The 19,320-nt window shown below is 37.4% G+C and overlaps 2 protein-coding genes and 4 non-coding genes across 6 annotated transcripts; all 6 read left to right on the top strand.

The window, feature by feature from the left end:
* The first annotated feature begins 9,594 nt into the window (after positions 1 to 9,594).
* Positions 9,595 to 13,195, top strand: LOC113313643 (60S ribosomal protein L7a-1-like). The gene is made up of 7 exons (XM_026562435.1): positions 9,595 to 9,750; positions 10,372 to 10,419; positions 10,510 to 10,711; positions 10,802 to 10,971; positions 12,414 to 12,542; positions 12,672 to 12,764; positions 12,852 to 13,195. Exons 1-7 carry the CDS (start codon positions 9,748 to 9,750, stop codon positions 12,981 to 12,983), a joined length of 777 nt encoding a protein of 258 aa, XP_026418220.1. The 5' UTR covers positions 9,595 to 9,747; the 3' UTR covers positions 12,984 to 13,195.
* Positions 11,230 to 11,316, top strand: LOC113314614. The gene has a single exon (XR_003342493.1). It is a non-coding gene; the product is annotated as a small nucleolar RNA SNORD34 (small nucleolar RNA).
* LOC113314613 lies at positions 11,416 to 11,502 on the top strand. Its single transcript, XR_003342491.1, has one exon. It is a non-coding gene; the product is annotated as a small nucleolar RNA SNORD34 (small nucleolar RNA).
* LOC113314615 lies at positions 11,582 to 11,668 on the top strand. Its single transcript, XR_003342494.1, has one exon. It is a non-coding gene; the product is annotated as a small nucleolar RNA SNORD34 (small nucleolar RNA).
* Positions 11,726 to 11,877, top strand: LOC113314670. The gene has a single exon (XR_003342547.1). It is a non-coding gene; the product is annotated as a small nucleolar RNA snoR137 (small nucleolar RNA).
* A 369-nt stretch (positions 13,196 to 13,564) lies between the features above and the next one.
* LOC113308462 (cilia- and flagella-associated protein 20-like) lies at positions 13,565 to 16,879 on the top strand. Its single transcript, XM_026556929.1, has 6 exons — positions 13,565 to 13,739; positions 13,847 to 13,903; positions 13,999 to 14,030; positions 14,952 to 15,193; positions 16,169 to 16,405; positions 16,643 to 16,879. The coding sequence occupies exons 2-6, from the start codon at positions 13,851 to 13,853 to the stop codon at positions 16,649 to 16,651; spliced, it is 573 nt and encodes a 190-aa protein (XP_026412714.1). The 5' UTR covers positions 13,565 to 13,739; positions 13,847 to 13,850; the 3' UTR covers positions 16,652 to 16,879.
* Positions 16,880 to 19,320: the final 2,441 nt, after the last annotated feature.

The following is a 19,320-nucleotide window of genomic DNA, read 5'->3' as shown; positions in this document are numbered from 1 at the left end:
ATTATCAAGATAAACTTGACTCAAAATTCTTGAATATGCATACTAGTCTAATTAGTTACATGACATCGTCTCAATGATAGAAAAGTGAATATAACTCGAGAAATAGGTAGTTCAGTCTTCACTTACCTTTTGTTGATGAAGTTCTACAAAATCTTCGGTTGATCTTCTCCTTCAAACGGTAGAATGCAATGATGACTGCCGTGATTCACTGTTTCTCAACTACATTTATATCCTAGTTTGAGACTTAACTAATTGTAGACTAGAAATCAAGATATAGTTTTGACAACTAAATTTGATAACAGGTTTGAGATAACAACACTTGTGAGTTCGATCAAGCAATGCTCTAACAGATTATACATAAAGCTTAATGATATTAAAAAGTTTTTAATAATACTCATCGAATATTGTGTAACACGTTCGATGGGTCTACCTCGTTCATCCCTAGGTGTTTCTTCATCACCAAGAGCATCCCTTAGAGTCACCATTCCATTTTGATCGTCTCATAAAACAATGAGATAATTTCTGTTTGCATCTACTCCACTTCCTTGAATTTCTTGCGGGGAAACCATAAAATACTTTTGCCTTGCTTCTCTTTTAAGTATACTCCTCTTGTATTTGCTTGACTTCTTGTTTCATCCCAGCACAACCGCTTTTGGGCGAGTATCTACACAATTGGTGCTACCCCCAGTTTCTTGTGTATATATTCATTCATAATTCGATCGTACCTCGTGTTCCCGCAGGACCACCTCAGCATACACATCTCTCTTGCATGAAGCTATCTTATGTGTTGGTTTTTAGTAGCCCATCATTCCTCTCCATATAGAATCACCAGATGAATCGTCGTTCCGTAAAACTTTCCTTTTAATTTTTTTGGGACTTTTCGGTCACATAGGACGGCTGTTGTAATTCTTCATTTCACCCACCTTGCCTGGGTTTTATGTCGAATGTCCTCGCGGATTCCACCATCGTTTTGAATCATCGATACCAAGTAACAAAAGGAGTTCTTCCTTGGTACTAGGTGCCCTTCAAGCATGACATCTCCATCGCCGGACCTGGTATCTTTGAAATCACACCTTTAATACCCAGTCTTGGTCCTATTGGGTCTAAATACCTTCGATTCCAGAGTTTGCCACCACCACTTTATTTTTTATTTGACCTCGTACTTGGTCTCGCCAATTAGTGCCACATCATCTGAAAAAAAGCATACACCAAGGATTTTCTCCCTATATGTCCCTCGTAACTTGATATATTAATAGAGAAAATATATTCAGACTTAAGGTTGAACTCTGGTGTAACCCTATCTTGATCGGAAGATCGCTCAAGACCCCATCGCACGTTAGGACCCGGTTACCGCTCCCTCATACATAACCTTAATTAAGGTTATCTACTTCGCAGATACCTTCTTCTTTTTGAGGGCCCACTACATCACCTCGCGTTGGACTTTGTCGCATGCTTTATCGAGGTCTATAAACACCATGTGCAAGTCTCGCTTTTGTTCCCAGTATCTTTCCATTCGTTGCCTTATCAAGAAAATTTCCTCCGTGGTCGATCTATCAGGCATAAATCCAAATTGGTTATTCGTTACACATGTTTCCATTCGTAAACGACGATCAATGACTCTTTTCCATAACTTCATTATATAGCTCATCAACTTGATGCCTTTGTAATTCGTGCAATTCTGAATATCCCCTTTGTTTTTGAGGATCGACACAATTACACTTTTTCTCCATTCATTCGCATCTGGTTTGACTAGAAGATGCACCAAGTTATCCTTTCATTTCCCAGGCACTTCCACACCTTGATAGGATGGTATCAGGTCCCAACGCTTTCCTTCCTTTAGTCCTTCTTTGGGCCTCATTTATCTCTCCCTCGTGAATGTTCCAGACAATGGTATCCTCGACCGGCTCCACAACTTCGACCGATCCCCCAAGATTGACGAGTGTCGCCCCTCCATTGAAAAATCCGTCGAAGTACTCCTTCCATCTTGCTTTTATTTATGAGTCCTCCACCAAGACTCGATCATTCGCGTCCTTAATGCATTTGTATTGGATTAAGTCGCGAGTCCTCCTTTTGCGCATCCTAGCAATCCTGTAGACGTCCTTCCCTCCCTCTCTCGTACTAAGCTTCCATCTCCATCCTAGCAATATTTGAGTTAATATGTTGCAAATCGTTAAAATTCACAGATTGCAAATTATCATGTGATACTTGTTTCTCATCCTCATCAGATCCTTACTTCACCACTATATCATTCCTATCATTCCTATCACCTTCACATTTGTCTACTTCATTGCCATTTTAAATAGCTTTATACCAACTGTCATAACTTAAATTTCTAGAGTCAACAAGTTGATCGTCCCTTTATGATTTCTTCTTGGAGTTTTCTCTAGAAACATACACTTTCTCGACCAACATCAATCTCAAATGAAATAGGATTCTCAAATTGCACAATCATTAATGTTTTCTTTCAGCAATCTATTAATTACACCTCTAGTAATAAGTTATAGTTGCATCAGATCTTCCACTAATAGTAACAACTCCAGGCGAGTGGGAGGTGGGGTGTTTGATTCTCTCTTAAAACATTCGTATTTTTCTTTTAAAAACTTTAAAAATTAGGCAGGAAAGGAGTTGAGTAAATCGAAAAGCGCACTTCACATGACCGCTTCAGAGCGAAATGCTGAAATCTGAAGCGAAGGGTACGCTCCAAAGCGTGAAACGTACGCTTCATGAAAGATGCGCTTCACATGACCGCTTCGGAGCGAAATGCTAAAATTTGAAGCGAAGAGTACGCTCCGAAGCGTGAAGCGTACGCTTTTAAAAACCACTAACAACATTTGCGACCTCACTAGATGCATATCTAGTTCTGACCAATTCAATAAAGGTCTTCTGAGCATTACCCAATTTGGCATCTATACAGTCTCAATATAATAGAGAAATAATTGGGGGCCCTGAAAAATAATTGGGGGCCCCTAGCTACAGGACAAAAAAGGTCATGAAATAGTAATTGGGGGTTATCCCTTATACCTATTTTTTTTAAATGGCTAAACTACCCCTAATAATTAGTGGTAATTAGTAATTAAATTAAGTTAATTAATTGGTAATTAAATTAGTTAGATTAAAATCAGTTTTAAGGATTAAATTTTGATAATAGAAACTTTGTGTTTTTGTGTTGGAGAGAGGAAGAAAGTGAGTTTTGGGGAAAAATTTAGGGTTATTTGAAATGGGTGATTCTAGTGGAGGAAATGATGTAGGTGAAGATTCAAACAACATACATGATTGTGTTGATGGTGAGATTGTCTCAACTAATCCTATGGATTGGATGTTTGATGAAGAGATGTTAATAGAGGAAGCCTTGAATAATGGTGGAAATAAAGATCTTATTGGTCAAAATGAAGGAACCAATTCTCCATATGAAGAACCCGGAGCTCAAAACAGTCAGGTAAACTTCCTATACTCTTAAAATCGCATGAATGGTGCTCCAAGTGGTCGATTCATGGTCAATATGCAATAGCTCAGTGTGAGGGTCGTTAGGTCGAGAGTATAATTAATTAATGACCCTGTTGAGTCATCAATGACTTAGCACCCAAACAAACGACTCCAATGTGCAGGTTATGAAAAATCGTCAACCAAGTTTGAAACAATTGACGACTCCAATCTTCAGTTATGAAAAATCGTTAATCTAGTTTGAAAAAGATGACGACTCCATCTTTTAGGTCATCTAGAGTCGTTAACTCAATATATTTTGAACCCAACAACTAAAAAACCTTTTACTCTCTGTAACTATCACTCTAAGGGTCGTTAGTTTAGCATTACTATAAACGGACGACCCTTTCATATTAACTGAGAGTCGTTGTTCCGTACGTCTGAAAAAATTGACGACTCATACTTTTTTTTTTTTTTATAATTTCTGATTTCATAGCAACATTTCATTGAATCCTACAAGTCATACATCTTTCATAGGGTTAAATACAATACATGATAACGATGCACTTATACACTCAATCATAAAGCATGTAATTATACATGGTTCCATTGAAGATAAAGTAGCAATCGTGTAACTCAAACTTTTTCCCACGAAGCAGCTCGTAGTATCCATACGCCTTATTCATCTGAAAACGCAAACATAACTTACTCTTAAAGTACTCAGCATATCTGAAAAGGCTTCCCTTACGACCATAAATTCTCTTTTCAAAACATCACACTCGAATTTTATCTCTTTGAAGCGTTCCTTGACTTGTTTCAAAGACCTTGAGTTGCGATTTCCGTCCAACGCCATAAAAACGATGAATACGCGGTTCCACCAAGCATCCGACGTTTCATCAATGTCTTTGTCTAGACTTTGAAAGTGGTTTGTGACTGTGAAACACTTAACTACGCCATGCAAACTAAGGTGGGTCCGGATGAGAAAGTGACTCATATTTTTCTTGCACATCCAAGGATGGTGGATTTGGCTCAGTGTTTTTACCAGGTTCTCTTCATAGATTGCACCTATAAGACAAACAAGTATAACATGCCGATGTTGAACGTGGTAATCCATACTTCAGATAAAAATTCATTCATTGTTGCATGGTGCTTTATGGAAAAATAAGAAATAGAGGACTATGTGCTATGGAGAGTTCGTAATGGGGAAACAAAGTTCATTCACCACAAAGAATATACGACGTTATACCGACGTGCAAGGAGGTTTATCGATGAACACTTGATGCGTCAGATTCTAGATTACCCATACTAACCCTCCGTTGTCACTCAAATTCATCGAAGAACACTTGATGTATCAAATTGTAACTCGTCTGCAATTCAACTTTGATGTAATGTTATTTCCTTAATGAAATAGATGTCCATTTTCGTGGCAACTTATAAATTTGCAAAATAAAATAACTAAAATTGACCGACCCTTAGATAAAAGACGACTCTTAAAACAAAATAGACGACCCTAAGTTTTTTAAATTTTTTCCTGAACGACTCTAGAAACATAATTGACGACTTTTAACATTTGTTTTTTCCTTGACGAGTCTTAAAAGGTTTTAGACAGAGGAGCTACATAGTTTTAGAAATAAGTCATTAATTTAACCAATGGGTCGTCAGTGGAGAGTCGTTAATCAGTCATATAATTGTGAACGACCTTTTAATAAAATCAGACAGAGAGGCAGTTTGGACTATGGGTGAGTCGTTGGTCTTCATAAAATCTGTTGACGACTCTAACACTAAATTAATTTCAACAGGTTTGGAGTCGTTGGTCTTCATAAAATGTGTTGACGACTGTAAAACATTTTAAGGCGACTTAAACTTTCACATTTAGAGTCGTTGATCTGCAAAACATTTGCTACAGACTCAAACAACAAGTTGTCATATTCTCCAGATTTTCACATCATTTGAACATTCAAATAAGCACAGCAACTTCTAAACAACATGCTAAATTGTTAGGAAACCCAATCCACACAAAATACCAATAGTACGAACTACAGAAAATAGTTTTATCTAAGAAAGACGTAAGTTAAAGTCGACAATACCAAAAGACATAAGTTTTAAATGTTAAAACATGCACTTTAAAGTTCTAGCCCTAAGTTCTTCTCACTCACTACTACCACCTCGACCTCCGCCTCGACCTCTCTGACTTCCCTGTCTTGATGATGTCCGACTTTTCTTTGAAGGACCTTGTCCAGGACTGCCCTTTTGAGAACCATCTTCTTCTCCACTACCTTGATCATCACCATCTCCCTTTTGAGCACGTTCTTGTGTTAATTGGCTAGTTGTTCTCCTTGTCCTCTTACATTGCTTTTCTAGATCAACGAACACTTTCTTTGCTTGTGGATTTTCAATGTGTTGGCAGTACTTAGAATACATGCGACTTTGCTTAGGTTCAATGACTTCTCCTTTGTCGGCTTTGCAGCAAAATGACTTCATAAAAATCTTCATACGTTCCCTCTATTTGCATTCAAATACCGATTAAGATTAACATAATTAAAATTGTATCTAAATGATTAACACAATTCGAAAAATAAGAACTTACCACAAGCTTAAGAATGGAAGAGTCATCTCTAGTGTCGGTTGTAGAAGCAGCGGAAGATGCTTTGTTGCTCCTCCTACCCGTAGTCTGATCAATCCTAATGACTCGACCGCGGGAGAAGCCTTCATACCATGGCATGTAATCATCGGTTACCTCATGACTTTCATTAACATTCTCTCGCCAAGAGATTTCTACCCTACTAGTACCCAAATGCATATTATTCCAATGCTCAGTCTTAGGCTCAGGTTCATAAGAAACAACCAACGCCTTTTTGTCCGCCTTGCATTTCTTTAATTTATATTTGAAGGGTGGTACATAATCCTCATCGGGTGAATCTTGAATATACCCAAGCTAACGCATTACTCTATCCGGATTGTACATTGAGTATCCATAAGGGTAAAACATAGGGCCATGGTAATATGCAAGATCTTGCAATCCTCCTACTCTATTTTCCTTGTAGGAATCAAAGGTTACCTCTTTGGTTGTCATGTTGTCCAATTTTTGGCGCATGGATAACAACTTCAACTTCTGCGCTTCCTCCTTATCCTGAGCTCCAATGTACTTGTATCGGGTTCCTTTTGGTTTAGTATTATTCCATGTTGGCTGCAATTGGATGTCTTCATCGCCTTTGATCACTGAGGGGAAATGCTCGTAAATCCACACCTGAAACAGCATCAAAACAATAAAAATAATGTTAAATCTGAAAATATAGAAAAATAAATATTACGAACAACGAACAAATTTGATAACTCAAATTAGCTGAAGTAAAGCCAAGTTCCCGTTCATTTGAGAAGTTCTTTCCCGTGATGCCTTTGCTAGCTGAGCGTTCAAATGTGCTACTATGGCAGTCCCCCACGAATACCTACTGACCTCCTCCAAGGGATCCAAAAGTTGAAGAAGGTTGACGTTGACTCTGTTTCCTTTGCTATCGGGAAATATAACCGAAGCAAGGACATACAGCAAGTATGCGGCTGCTGTCGCACGAACTTCAAAATCAGAGAGTAGTTCATTGTCTCCATCTTTCTCAAGTGACCCCGCATACATCTTTCTAATCTCAATAAGTTTAAACTCTTTCTTTGGGTACTTATTTCCCATTGCAAAGAGGCCATACGTCTTCTTTTCATCCCATCCAAACAACTTATCCGTCAATTCATAAATTTTCTTCCAATCTAGGTTCTTCTTGAACTTGTCTTCCGTGGATTTACCCTCAACCTGCAATCCTAGAATCTGTTCTGCGTCTTCGGGAATCAATGCCATCTCGACAAAAGGGAATTGGAATACATCGACTTCGCCGTAAAACCTCTCAGTCAAACATGATACTGCAGCCTTGTCATATGCAATCACAGAGTTTTGAACGGCAGCATACAAACCTGAGTTTTCAACAATGGCTCTCACTCTTTGACATTCACCTTCTAGGGGCCATTTTTTCATTTTTGCATAAGAAGATTGGTGTCTAAATAGAAGTGTGGCATTCTTATGATCCTATGAAAGACAAACAAATAGAATTAAAACATAAGAAATTAAATATCAAAAAATCATATGAAAAGCAAAGGTGAGATTGTTACAATTGCCTCATTGATGGTATGGGCCCACGAGCTATCATATCCGAATAGAACTTTGCCGCCATCTTTAGGTTCACCTCTGGCTTTCCCACCGGGTAGACGAGTAAGCTGCAAACGCATAGGTGGAATGTGTCGCGCGCTTGGTTTAATTGGGACTTTCTCCTTAGGCTTAGGCTGTTGTTGTGGTTGCGCATCATCCTCCTCATCCTCCTGAATCTCCTCCTCCTCCTCCTCATCATCATCACCGCCACTACCACCATTTCTTTCCTTACCATTTCCATCATTACCATCATCCTCATCATCCTCTTCATCACTGCTACCACCACCATTTCCATCCTCATCCTCATCATTACCTTGATCCCCCTCTTCCTCAATCTCTGCCACCTCATTACCACCATTCAATCCATCACCACCATTACCACAATTCCCTCCATTACCACCATTACCTTGATCACCATCCTCATCATCATCATAAGCATCATATTCACCTAATTCTAATTCTTCATGTTCCGCGACTTCTAATTCTTCATCGCTTGGGGTTGTAGATACAACAACAGATGATGAAGACGAAGATACATAGGAATCATCACATGGTTCTCTAGGTTCGCGGATAATTAAGGCTACCTCACTCGGTGTTTTTCCTCGTAATAGACCCGCATTTAGGTATTTTTGGTTGCGGGGAGGTCTGGATGGAGGAGTTAACAAGACATTCTTATCGTTTTTATTCTTGTTACTGAAAGGCCAACAACAAATATATTTAAGAGTCGTCAGAAAAAAATCATAAAACAAACGACTCTTACAAAAACAAATGACTCCATGTATATCATCAACGATTCTCATTTGTCGTCTTAACGATTCAAGCATTTTTTCTTAATGATTCTTCCTATTTTTTAGGCAGAAGACCAAATACGTGTGGTGCAGACTCGTTTACTTTTAAAATTGGTCGTCCATAAAAGTCGTTAGCTGATTCCAATTATGTGGACGACTTTTTCATTATTTGGGACAGAATGGTGGTTTCGAAAATCATGGAGTCGTTGATTAATAAAAACGGTCGTCAGAAAAAACCACACAGGGTCGTTTTCACCTAAACAATTGGCTAACGATTTCCAGATTATTTCAACATGCATGTCAAAAATCATTAAGAAATCAAAACTGGTTAACGATTCTAACCTAAAAAAACAAATTACTACAGCAGGAATCGTTTTCTCCTAAACCCTAATGGTTGACGATTTCTACGAAGCACAACATGCATATGAAAAATCGTTAGACATTCAAACTTCGTGATTAACGACTCACATTCTGAGAAATCAATTTCTCGAATTCAAACCCTAATTTTTAGCAGAACATCAAATTAAACTAAAACCCAAATTAGAGTAGGGTTTTTTAAAGGACATACCATCTAATTGGAGCCATTTTTTTGTCCGGAGGTTTTGATTTCTTGCTTGTTCTCGAACACTCCTTCGCCGCTTTAACAGTATCAACGAGATTGATAATTTCATTGGCTAGTCTCGCAGTCTGCTTAGTACGTGCCATGTTTGTAGAAGAAGTTAATCGTCGATTAAAGTTTTCGCATCGACGATTTCGACGATGAATCGGATGTAAATTTTTTTCTCCACAGTCGTTAATGGAGAAGATGAAACAGTTTTGTGAGAGGGGGAGAGGAGAAGATGAAACAGTTTTAGTTTTGTGATGGAATGAAATGGGGGCCTTACTTAAGTCTTAATAGGATTTTAGGGTTATTTTTGTGAGAAGGGTAAAATGGTACTTTCACCATAATTTTGGAACCCCTTAATTTTACTGCTGTGGGTATAAATTTGTTGAGACCCCCAATTATTTTTCAGGGCCCCCAATTAAGCCTTAAATATAATCATTTCGCAACTTGCTCAGTTCTAGCCAATCAGAAAACATATCATATGTCAAACTTGCTCAGTTTTCGGGCAGGTCGTTAATGTCAACTACGGTCAAGAGGATTGATATGAAATAAATAAAATTCTGGAGGACCAACTTGGCTATTATCTCTTAAGTTACTCCAGAAAACTGGAAACCCTAGAGTATATATAAGAATCTCTGGAATGTCTCACTAAAAAATTCAGCCGGGACACTCTTAATAAACCCTAGTTTCTTCCCTTAACCCCATTTCTCTTCGCGAATCAGGAGGGATTTCTTTCATCAACACGCGACATGGTAAGGAGATCCTGTTTTCTTGAAATGATTTTTTTTGATTTAGGGAAGATTTTATAATCTCGTTAAAAAAAAAAGATTCTATAATCCGAGGCTTGATTATTTCACATACCAGTTTTTTTTTCTTGTGTATAAACGTCGATCTAATCCGAAGCTTTTGTTTGGTTATTTTGGGGTTGTATACTCGAAACTCGGACTCAGTATCTGTTTTCAAATTAGTTTTAGAACAAAATAGTGCTTTCAGTGTAGATTTGCGATTGATATATTTCTTGATGGAATTGGTTATTGTTTGTGTTGGCCACTAGAATGTTAATATGACAATGGATGAGGGAAGTTAATGGTTGCATGAGACTGGAACAGTCTATACTTTGGTCTAAAATTGATTGCGGTTTTTAGAATTATGCAACATGTCAATGGTTAAGTACCATGACAAACAGATAACTTTAACACCTTATGCTCTGTTGAGCCCACAGTATGTGCAGTTTCTATGACTACGGGTGTTTCGAAATGTAATATCATCTTGGATATCTAGGGAACAATGTTTTTCTGTTAGTTTTAGTTAGCTGTGAATGAATGTTCTGCAGCTAGTTTGACCTTGTTTTGTGTAATTTACTATTTTGGCAGGCTCCCAAAAGAGGGGTGAAGGCACCAGTGGCGGTGAAGAATAAGACTGTAAGTTTTATACTCTTGTGCACGTTTTACCAAAGAAGCTATTACTATACTGTAGCTTTCTTTGCTGAAGGTGGAATTTTCATCTTGCAGGATAAGGTTGTGAATCCTTGTTTTGAAAAGCGTCCAAAACAGTTTGGCATTGGTGGTGCGTTGCCTCCAAAAAAGGATTTGCATAGGTTCGTGAAATGGCCAAAAGTTGTCCGCATTCAGCGTCAGAGGAGGATACTCAAGCAACGTTTGAAGGTTCCACCTGCTTTGAACCAGTTCACTAAAACCCTAGACAAAAACATTGGTATATGTGTTGGTTTTCGGATCTGTATTACTTTTACTATTATTGTCATTATATGGCCGTTTTTCTTACCTTGAACCAGTGGTTTTTCAGCTACAAACCTATTCAAAATGTTGCTCAAGTACCGTCCAGAGGATAAGGCTGCTAAGAAGGAAAGACTATTGAAAAGAGCACAGGCTGAATCAGAAGGAAAGACTGTCGAGGCAAAGAAGCCGATTGTTGTGAAATATGGGCTTAACCACATTACCTACCTCATTGAGCAGGTACACCTTTAGTCCCTATTATACGTTGGTTAAAATTGAAGCCTTAAATGTCTACTTTGAATGGAACATTATTTCTCAGCCTCGCTAGTAGATTGCTTGATCACATGATCAAAGAAGAACAACCAGACTTGATTAGTGATACAAAAAAACCTAAAACATCTGCTGGTTGTTCTTCTTTGATTGTTTTATTTTTGTGTCATTGTCAATGATCTTGCTCGATTTATCTGATTAGTAAATTTGTCTAATTGGATAAAGGGAAGAGGTTGATGATGATTGAAAGTGATAATGCCTACATTGCTTGATCTGCATGATATAAAAAGTCCATATAACAATACTGAAACCTCTTCTTCTTTAATTGTTTTTCTTTGGTTGTGCTGTGTTTGTACTATTGCTATGTCAACGATCTTACTCGATTTATTTGATTAGTAAATTTGTCTAAAAGGAAGAGGCTGATGATGATTGAAAGTGATAATGCCTACATTGCTTGATCTACATGATATAAAAAGTCCATATAACAATGCTGAAGCCTCTTCTTCTTTAATTGTTTTACGTTTGTATCATTGCTATGTCAATGATCTTGCCCGATTTATCTAATTAGTAAATTTATCTTTGGGGCTGATGATGATTGAAAGTGATAATGCCTACATTGCTTGATCTACATGATATAAAAAGTCCATATAACAATACTGAAGCCCCTTCTTCTTTAATTCCTTTTCTGTGCTCTCTTTTTTTGGGTTTGGTATTGTCATATTTTGTTGCTTCTTGGAATCTGAATAGTTGAACTCTCTTCAAATTTTAAAATAGAGAAGTTCATGTATTTAGAAGCATAAATCAAATTGTGAACCAGTATTAAACAGCATGATGCATTTTACTTTGCACCATTGTTACCTGTCTTCTGGTATATTTTTATTTTGCATATTCTAATCTGTTGCGATGGAACAAAAAAAAAATAAAAAAATTGTTCAAACTGGAGTCCGTAGCCTAATTCTTAGATTATCCAAAAAAAAAGAAGAAAAAAGAAGAGGGTCAAACTCCCCAGAGCCCACTAGCTTTCAATAGAGCTTTATGGCGCAAATAAGCATGTGTTTAGCAGCCATGTTCTGCTGCTTAGACAGAGATTTGAACCGTGTGGGCCCCCATATAAAGTTTTTTCTTTTGTTGTTTTTTTGAGGGATGATAACAGATATGTTTTATTTTGGGTCCAAGTCTAATGAAGCTAGGAAACTGGGGAAATTGAATTGCTTTTGGCATGTTGCATCTTCCTGAATGTTTTTTGGAAATTAAATAAATAGATTATCCCGTTATTGATTGTTATTAATGGCTGGTTTCTCTCTACTGTTTGGATATTTGGTTATTTCGTCATTGGATGTGCAAATTAGCATTCTTATCCTACCCTCCATGTTACTTGTGTTAATATCTTTCTTATCTTCCTATACACGCAGAACAAGGCCCAGTTGGTGGTTATTGCACATGATGTGGATCCCATCGAGCTTGTTGTCTGGTTACCTGCTTTGTGCCGAAAGATGGAAATCCCATATGCTATTGTGAAGGGCAAGGCTCGTCTTGGAGCGGTTGGTTTCTCTTCTACTCTCCAGAATTTAAAAGTTGATTTATTTTCAACTGAAGATTTTTTTTTTCTCCAGTCATTCTGAATTTGAAAATGTTTAGCAGTTCAACTAATTCCACTTAATCTTAAATAGATTGTCCATAAGAAAACTGCCAGCGCACTGTGCCTAACATCAGTTAAGAACGAGGACAAGATGGACTTTAGCAAGATTGTAGAGGCAATTAAGGTGAGGAAATTGTAACTTAGCTTTCCATCTATTTCGAATATAAAATTACTCCTATCTGAACTTGCATTTCGTGTTTGCTTTGTCCAGGCTAACTTCAATGATAAGTTCGACGAACACCGAAAGAAGTGGGGTGGTGGTATTATGGGTTCCAAGTCACAAGCAAAGACCAAGGCTAAGGAAAGAGTCTTAGCAAAGGAAGCTGCACAAAGGTTGAATTAGATATTAGTTGAAGATAAAAAAGACCATCTCGTGGGGAGTGGGAATTAACCGAAATTTGTAGCTACATATAATTAAGATATTAGTCATTTGCTTTTTGTAGTTTTGGTCCGGAGAGGCATTTTTATTTCTGGTCTAGTGCAAATTTTAACTGATTCTCAGATCTTTCTCTATATGAAGTCGAGTTTATTACTCCAAATTTGTTTTTTTCTCTATATGGAGTTTTTTTTTTTTTTTTGGTGGATATAAATTTTGTGATTCACTCTACTTGGGTTGAAAAGGGTTTGCAACCTCCCATTGCATTATTTTCTTAACTACAGTTGGCTTTTAGCTACTAGCAAAGGTCTTGCTTCTGTTGTATAATGAACCCCTACTCCAGTGTATAACTTGCGCAAAAGCACAACTTATAGCCAACTCGGCCCCAGCCAGATTTTTTTTTTTTTGTACAAGAGTCGGATATTGTATGTGTTGAGTTGCACCAAATTTGACCCGAGTCAGATTCAGATGAGTTGGAAAGATGCAATGAGTCAGATGAGTTGGAAAACATAGGTAAGCGGTAAAGCGCAATACGAGTCATACGCCCCCCCTCGACTCTTCCCGATACATACTAGCTTTGCAGACCGTTTTAGGGGTATGGCATGTCTCCTCCTCTAGACAAAATCCTAAATTAGGGTTCGTTTCTCAAACTTTCTGCAAGAAACTCTTTGATTATCAAATTGGGCGAATCTAAATAGGTTCAGAAAGGATTAGAAGTTGAAGGTAACTAATTAGAGCTTAATTTTTTTCGCTTATAAGAATCAATTTTTTGATTATTTATCATAGAGCTGGTTTTATCAACTTCTTACACTTGGATTTGAAATATACAGGACGATGTTTAAGAACACTTTTCAATCAGGATTTCTATCTATTCTGTACAGCCTTGGGTACTTCTAAAACTTTCTCTCATCGTCGTTTCCGTATCTGTGTTACAGTTTCTACAAGTTTGTGACTATTCTGGTGTTGTTTTTCTTGTTTTTAGGAGTAAACCTCTGCAGATTTGGGATAAAGAAGGTGAGTCACTCCTGCCAAACTTTAACTTTGTTTTAATTTTCCATGGAAATGATGGTGTGATTATTTGTTTCTCCCTGCATTAACAAACTTCTATTGGTACCTACAAGATTGAATTTTTTATTAACGTATTTGTATTGGAAAATTTATTCTTTTGAAGATATTAATTAATGGTAATTAGCTAGTTTCGTCTCAAATTACTGGTTATTGTATGGAAATAAGTGGATGCATCTTGGTATCCTTGGTGTTTAGAAACCAACTTCATTTGTTCCCCTGGTTAGAAAATCTGATAACTAAGTTGATGTGGAGCCAGTTAATATCTTTAGAAGCTTTTATTTATCATTTTTTTTTTGATTTTTTTGGCATCTCTTCCTCGTGCTAATTATCAGCCAAAATATCCATGTTTACCTATTAGTTATGCTCACAATGAAATTCTTTTCCGTTATTGCTATTTCAATCGTGTGAAACTTTTAAGTTCTCCTGTCTCATGTTTAGGTGTGAGCATACCGTTTCGACTTTTTGATCAGTGGGATCTGAAAGCATATAATCTTATTTACCTGTTTAAATTAGAGGCGCTGTCAACCATTATATGTGTGTTCCTCATGCTATATCATGCCTCATGGTTATAGATTTTTACTATTGTATGCATGTATGGAAGAACAGGTGTCAGTTGTTTATTCCTATTCCTCTGCACCTTTGTTTACTGCATAATAAGTAGCTGACTGATACAACGATCACTTGACTGGCAGATTTAAGCTAAAGTCGTTACTCGCTACTGTTATGTTCACTTTAAAGATTACACAGTTGCAATGACAGCACTGCTGAACCCATTATTTTGATTATGCTTTTTAGTACCTTTGATGCGGGACAAACTGCTAAATAAGTTATGAACTATCGATAACTCTTATTTTTGGTTACCTGCAGTTGTGAATGGTCAGATTAAAAGAATACAAGATGAGGACATCCAGTCTAATGTCCTTGAGATTGTTGGGTCGAATGTACAATCGACTTACATTACGTGCCCTGCAGATCCTGCTGCAACAGTTGGTATAAAGCTTCCGTTCTTGGTGATTATTGTGAAGAATTCGAAGAAATATTTCACATTTGAGATTCAAGTGCTGGATGACAAGAATGTCAGGAGACGCTTCAGAGCTTCTAATTTTCAAGTCTGTAAGTCTAATCATAGTTCAATACTTCTGCAGCCTTTCGGGTACTATTATATCTATGATTCTATGTTGATTTTTTTCTTCGAGGGATATAATATTTTTATTACACCAGGGGTACAATTTTTTTCGCCTAGAGACATGATGAACTTTGTTTGGATAAACAAGGGATATGACAGACCTTTTTAGGTGGACTGAAACTTACAGTTATGATGACACTTAAAATTCGTGAGACTTTGGTTTGAGGGGTTTTAAGAGATCACAGATAAACTTTTACCTTTTTATTAAGTGTGACTGAGTACTTCAATGATTTACCTAAAGGAAACTAAAAACTCACAGGATCTTATGCTTTTAGACCCGGTATGTCCATTTAGTGCTCTTTGAGCCTCTTCTTGTAGCTTCCCAGTTACATTATTTTGGCACCATTTTTAGTAATCTTTGCAACCCTATATCATGATATTGCCCTGTTTTTACCTTCAAACACAGATAGATAAATATAACGTCTAAAACAGGAGTCAGGAGAGAAAATCATCCTGTTTATAAACCCTCTCGCAGTTCTTACATCATGCCAATTTTATATGGGCATTGGTTTTCTGAGTTTCAATTGTTACGACAGATGAGACTTTTGGTGACCGACTCTCACATCTATACGTGTTATTCGTACACAAGTTTGATAGTCATAGCTTTCCTCTATTTTGAGGATTTCTGAGACTTCACTTTCAAGCATGATTGTAAGAATGTAAACTACTTATATTTTCTGCGGAACATAAATTTGTCATCCATATGCACATGGATACTGCACATGGATATTGACTAAGCTGTGGCCCTCATGGTGTTCACGAACATTAACGAAACTTTGATGAATACTTTCTCAAGAGAGAAAACTGAAACAAAATTAGAAAATAGATATTCTTACTTGCTAATGTTGAGACTTTGTCCTTTCTCTTTCTGACCTTTATAGTTTGTTTCCTTTTGTAGGCGTCAACCCGCGTTAAACCTTTTATCTGCACCATGCCGTTGAGGTTGGATGAGGGATGGAATCAGATCCAGTTGAATCTTGCCGATTTTACGAGAAGAGCTTATGGAACTAACTATGTCGAGACACTCCGAGTGCAAGTTCACGCTAATTGCCGTCTAAGAAGGATATATTTTTCCGACCGCCTTTATTCAGAGGAGGAGCTCCCACCAGAATTCAAGCTTTATCTTCCAACACAGGTAAAATGTTAGCAGTCACTTCTCGTTATTAATCATATCCTGTTTAATTCTGTTGACACACTCGGTTAACGTGTGATTGTTGGGGCGGGGACCTATTTAGTTCCTAACATCCCGACTGTTCGTAAAGTTGGGCGAACGAGTAGTACTCTACCAATTGTTCATTTTGAGTTTGTCCACCTCTTTTGATATTTTATATTTCGTAGTAATTTTTTTTCTTCTCATTATGCTTTATTACAGAAGTCATAGAACCTCGAGGATAACTGCAAAAGGGCTTCTTCGTTGGAAATGCAGGCTGAACCTGAGATTTCTTTTTTCAGTTGCTGTCAGTTTGACTACTTGCCCCTGAACTGAACCTTTTCATTATCCATTTTTTTTTTGACAGAAAGATACTTATTTATTAATAGAACTTGTCTGGTTTACAATATCCGTAGAACAAGCTAAGTAATTACCAGACGATCCTATGGGCGTTACATAGTACCAATACTGTCACCACTTTCGCCACCCTTGGCGTTACATAGGACCAATACTGTCACCACTTTCACCACCTTTGACCGCAAAATCCCAAACTTCATGATTCTGTCTTTCTTAAACTTTTTGCCCTAACTCCATGAGTTATTCTTCAACTGTACCAGATTGTGCACTATCTATACTTCTACTTCCATATTCAATAATATAGATTTCTATTTTTCGGTCCTTTATTCAATAATACAGATTTCCATTCGTCGGTCCTTTGCCACTGCACTGGAAAAGAAAACTCCTTCAATACTCCAATATTTCATATACTTCAAAACCGTCGAAGACAAATAGATCTAATGATTTTAGATTCCCCATCAAACTTCCGTATACAGCGAACTACTTCAATGTTCTCAAGTTGTACCTAAGTACTTCAAACGAATGCTTAATATCTTCAAACCTCCAACTCCTAAAAGTCGGAAAATCATACCCTACATGATATCTATGACAAAAGCATTCAAACACAAAGCATTCAAACACTCAAAGAACTTCCACATCAAACACTCAAAGAACTTCCACATATCATCACACTGCATTTTTCGATGTTCACACGTGAACTTGAAATGTCTTTCCTTGTTATCCAATGTTTTTGCTAACGCTAAAATTCAAGCCACTTGACATTGGGCGTTCTTCAAATGGTTTCCGACTTCTTCGTATAACTATATACTTCACCTGTAGTATTGTACTTTATAATTGTAAAGTGCCACAATAACACCTAATTCCTTGCAATTCCTCGCAATCGAGTTTTCGCCTCAGAAAACGGTACCTAGCCACGCGACCAATATGGTTCTTCTTACACCAGGTCTTGCACTTCTTTAACTTGATGGACTTTAAAAGGTAAACACCTTCATTCTCCTCCAAATATCATTAAAGCAACAAAGGTATCAAACCACCTAATTCTTACTTCAAAAATATTAAATAAGAGGTGCCTGCAAACATTCGAATAAATGATTCCAAAAGTACCACATCTGTTGTGTTCAACGGTACTAAAGAAAACTCTGCTTTTACACTGTTGGTAAACAATAAAAGCTTTTAGAAATTTAATGCTCATAAGTTTACTTTTCAAGTAAATTCAAATTCAACACCGACAAACACAAAATTTGCGATAAATATCCCCAAAGTGCATATACTAAAAAACAGTGTCAATTTCATCTTGAACCGCTTCTCATCAAAATAGAACAAGAAACTACAACTTTACCACACACAATATCTCATCAAAATAGAACAAGAAACTACAGTTCCACCACATACAATATCTCCACACAAGAAATTCAATTTATCGCGTCTTTTCAATCGATCGTCAAAGTGAAATATACTTGTAGCCACCTGCTTCAAGTATTTCATCATGAAATCAAACTCTTCAATCGGAACATATCAACCCCCACTAGTTTTCTGATACCAGTTGAAGGATCCTACGGACGTTACATAGTACCGAAACTGTCCCCTATTTTCACCACCTTTTGCCGTAGGTGTGCGGTTTTAACCAAAAAGGCCTCGGTACTATATAGGGAGATTCCAAAACTTATTAGCCTCTACTTAGAACTCCGCTTATCTTATGTGGGACCAATCTTATTGGCTTTGGCCGAGCCAAATCCACAACAGTCTCCACCTTGGCAAGATCCAAAGCTATCTCACCAGCTATCGTCGTCTAATCACCGTTACACAACATCTTGAGGTACATCTTACTCTTTTATGTTCACAACTCCACACTGATTAGTACCATATAGATGTACTGCATGCCAACTCAATCTACCACATACACGATCATCATCTGTATACTACCGTCAAACTTGGTTACAGTCAATACGCGCACTCGAGCCTTGGATGCCACTTCAAGCTTGCTCCATCAAAGTTAGGGAAATGAGATCTAACCACCATGATCCCTAGCTCCATATCGTCTTGCCAAGCTCCACCCGAGTTAAAGTATTCAACACTACCTCACTCCACCTTACGCACCACATTCGTTAGGGTTGACATCCATAACCACTCGATCTCTTGGTAACCATAGCTCTGGCACCAATTTGTTGTGCTGAGAAGTTCATAATGCTCCTCAAGGAATTCCAGGATTTGGTATCATATACAAAAAACTAAATGCATATTAAACACAAAAGACACAGAGATTTAACATGATTCAACGATGTGCCTACGTCCATGGGCAACAAAAATTCACTTCATTCATATGTCAGGAATTCATAGACAATTGGAATTGTTGAGAAATTGGCAAAGTCGCAGAAGAACTGGTGAAGTTTAGGAATGACCATCTTGAACTAAATCAATGTCTTTTGTGCTTGTAGCATCGCCAGGTGCAGTAATATGTTTTTATGTCTTTTAGATACAACAACAACCATGTTATGAGATTGAATTTGTGAATCACATGTTGAAGCACATTGCATCCTTAAAAA

Source organism: Papaver somniferum, chromosome 9 (genome assembly GCF_003573695.1).
Source record: "Papaver somniferum cultivar HN1 chromosome 9, ASM357369v1, whole genome shotgun sequence".
Taxonomy (NCBI): Eukaryota; Viridiplantae; Streptophyta; class Magnoliopsida; order Ranunculales; family Papaveraceae; genus Papaver; species Papaver somniferum.
Note: the sequence above shows the minus strand (reverse complement) of the source record. Positions and strands in the feature narration are given on the sequence as shown.

Excerpts from the sequence above, each read along its gene's own strand:
- LOC113308462 (XM_026556929.1), top strand. The coding sequence starts at position 13,851 with ATGTTTAAGAACACTTTTCAATCAGGATTTCTATCTATTCTGTACAGC. Across the intron at positions 14,031-14,951 it reads GCAGATTTGGGATAAAGAAG|TTGTGAATGGTCAGATTAAA; the intron begins GTGAGTCACTCC and ends GGTTACCTGCAG. Across the intron at positions 15,194-16,168 it reads TCAGAGCTTCTAATTTTCAA|GCGTCAACCCGCGTTAAACC; the intron begins GTCTGTAAGTCT and ends TTCCTTTTGTAG.
- LOC113313643 (XM_026562435.1), top strand. Across the intron at positions 10,712-10,801 it reads AACCCTAGACAAAAACATTG|CTACAAACCTATTCAAAATG; the intron begins GTATATGTGTTG and ends GTGGTTTTTCAG. Across the intron at positions 10,972-12,413 it reads TTACCTACCTCATTGAGCAG|AACAAGGCCCAGTTGGTGGT; the intron begins GTACACCTTTAG and ends CTATACACGCAG.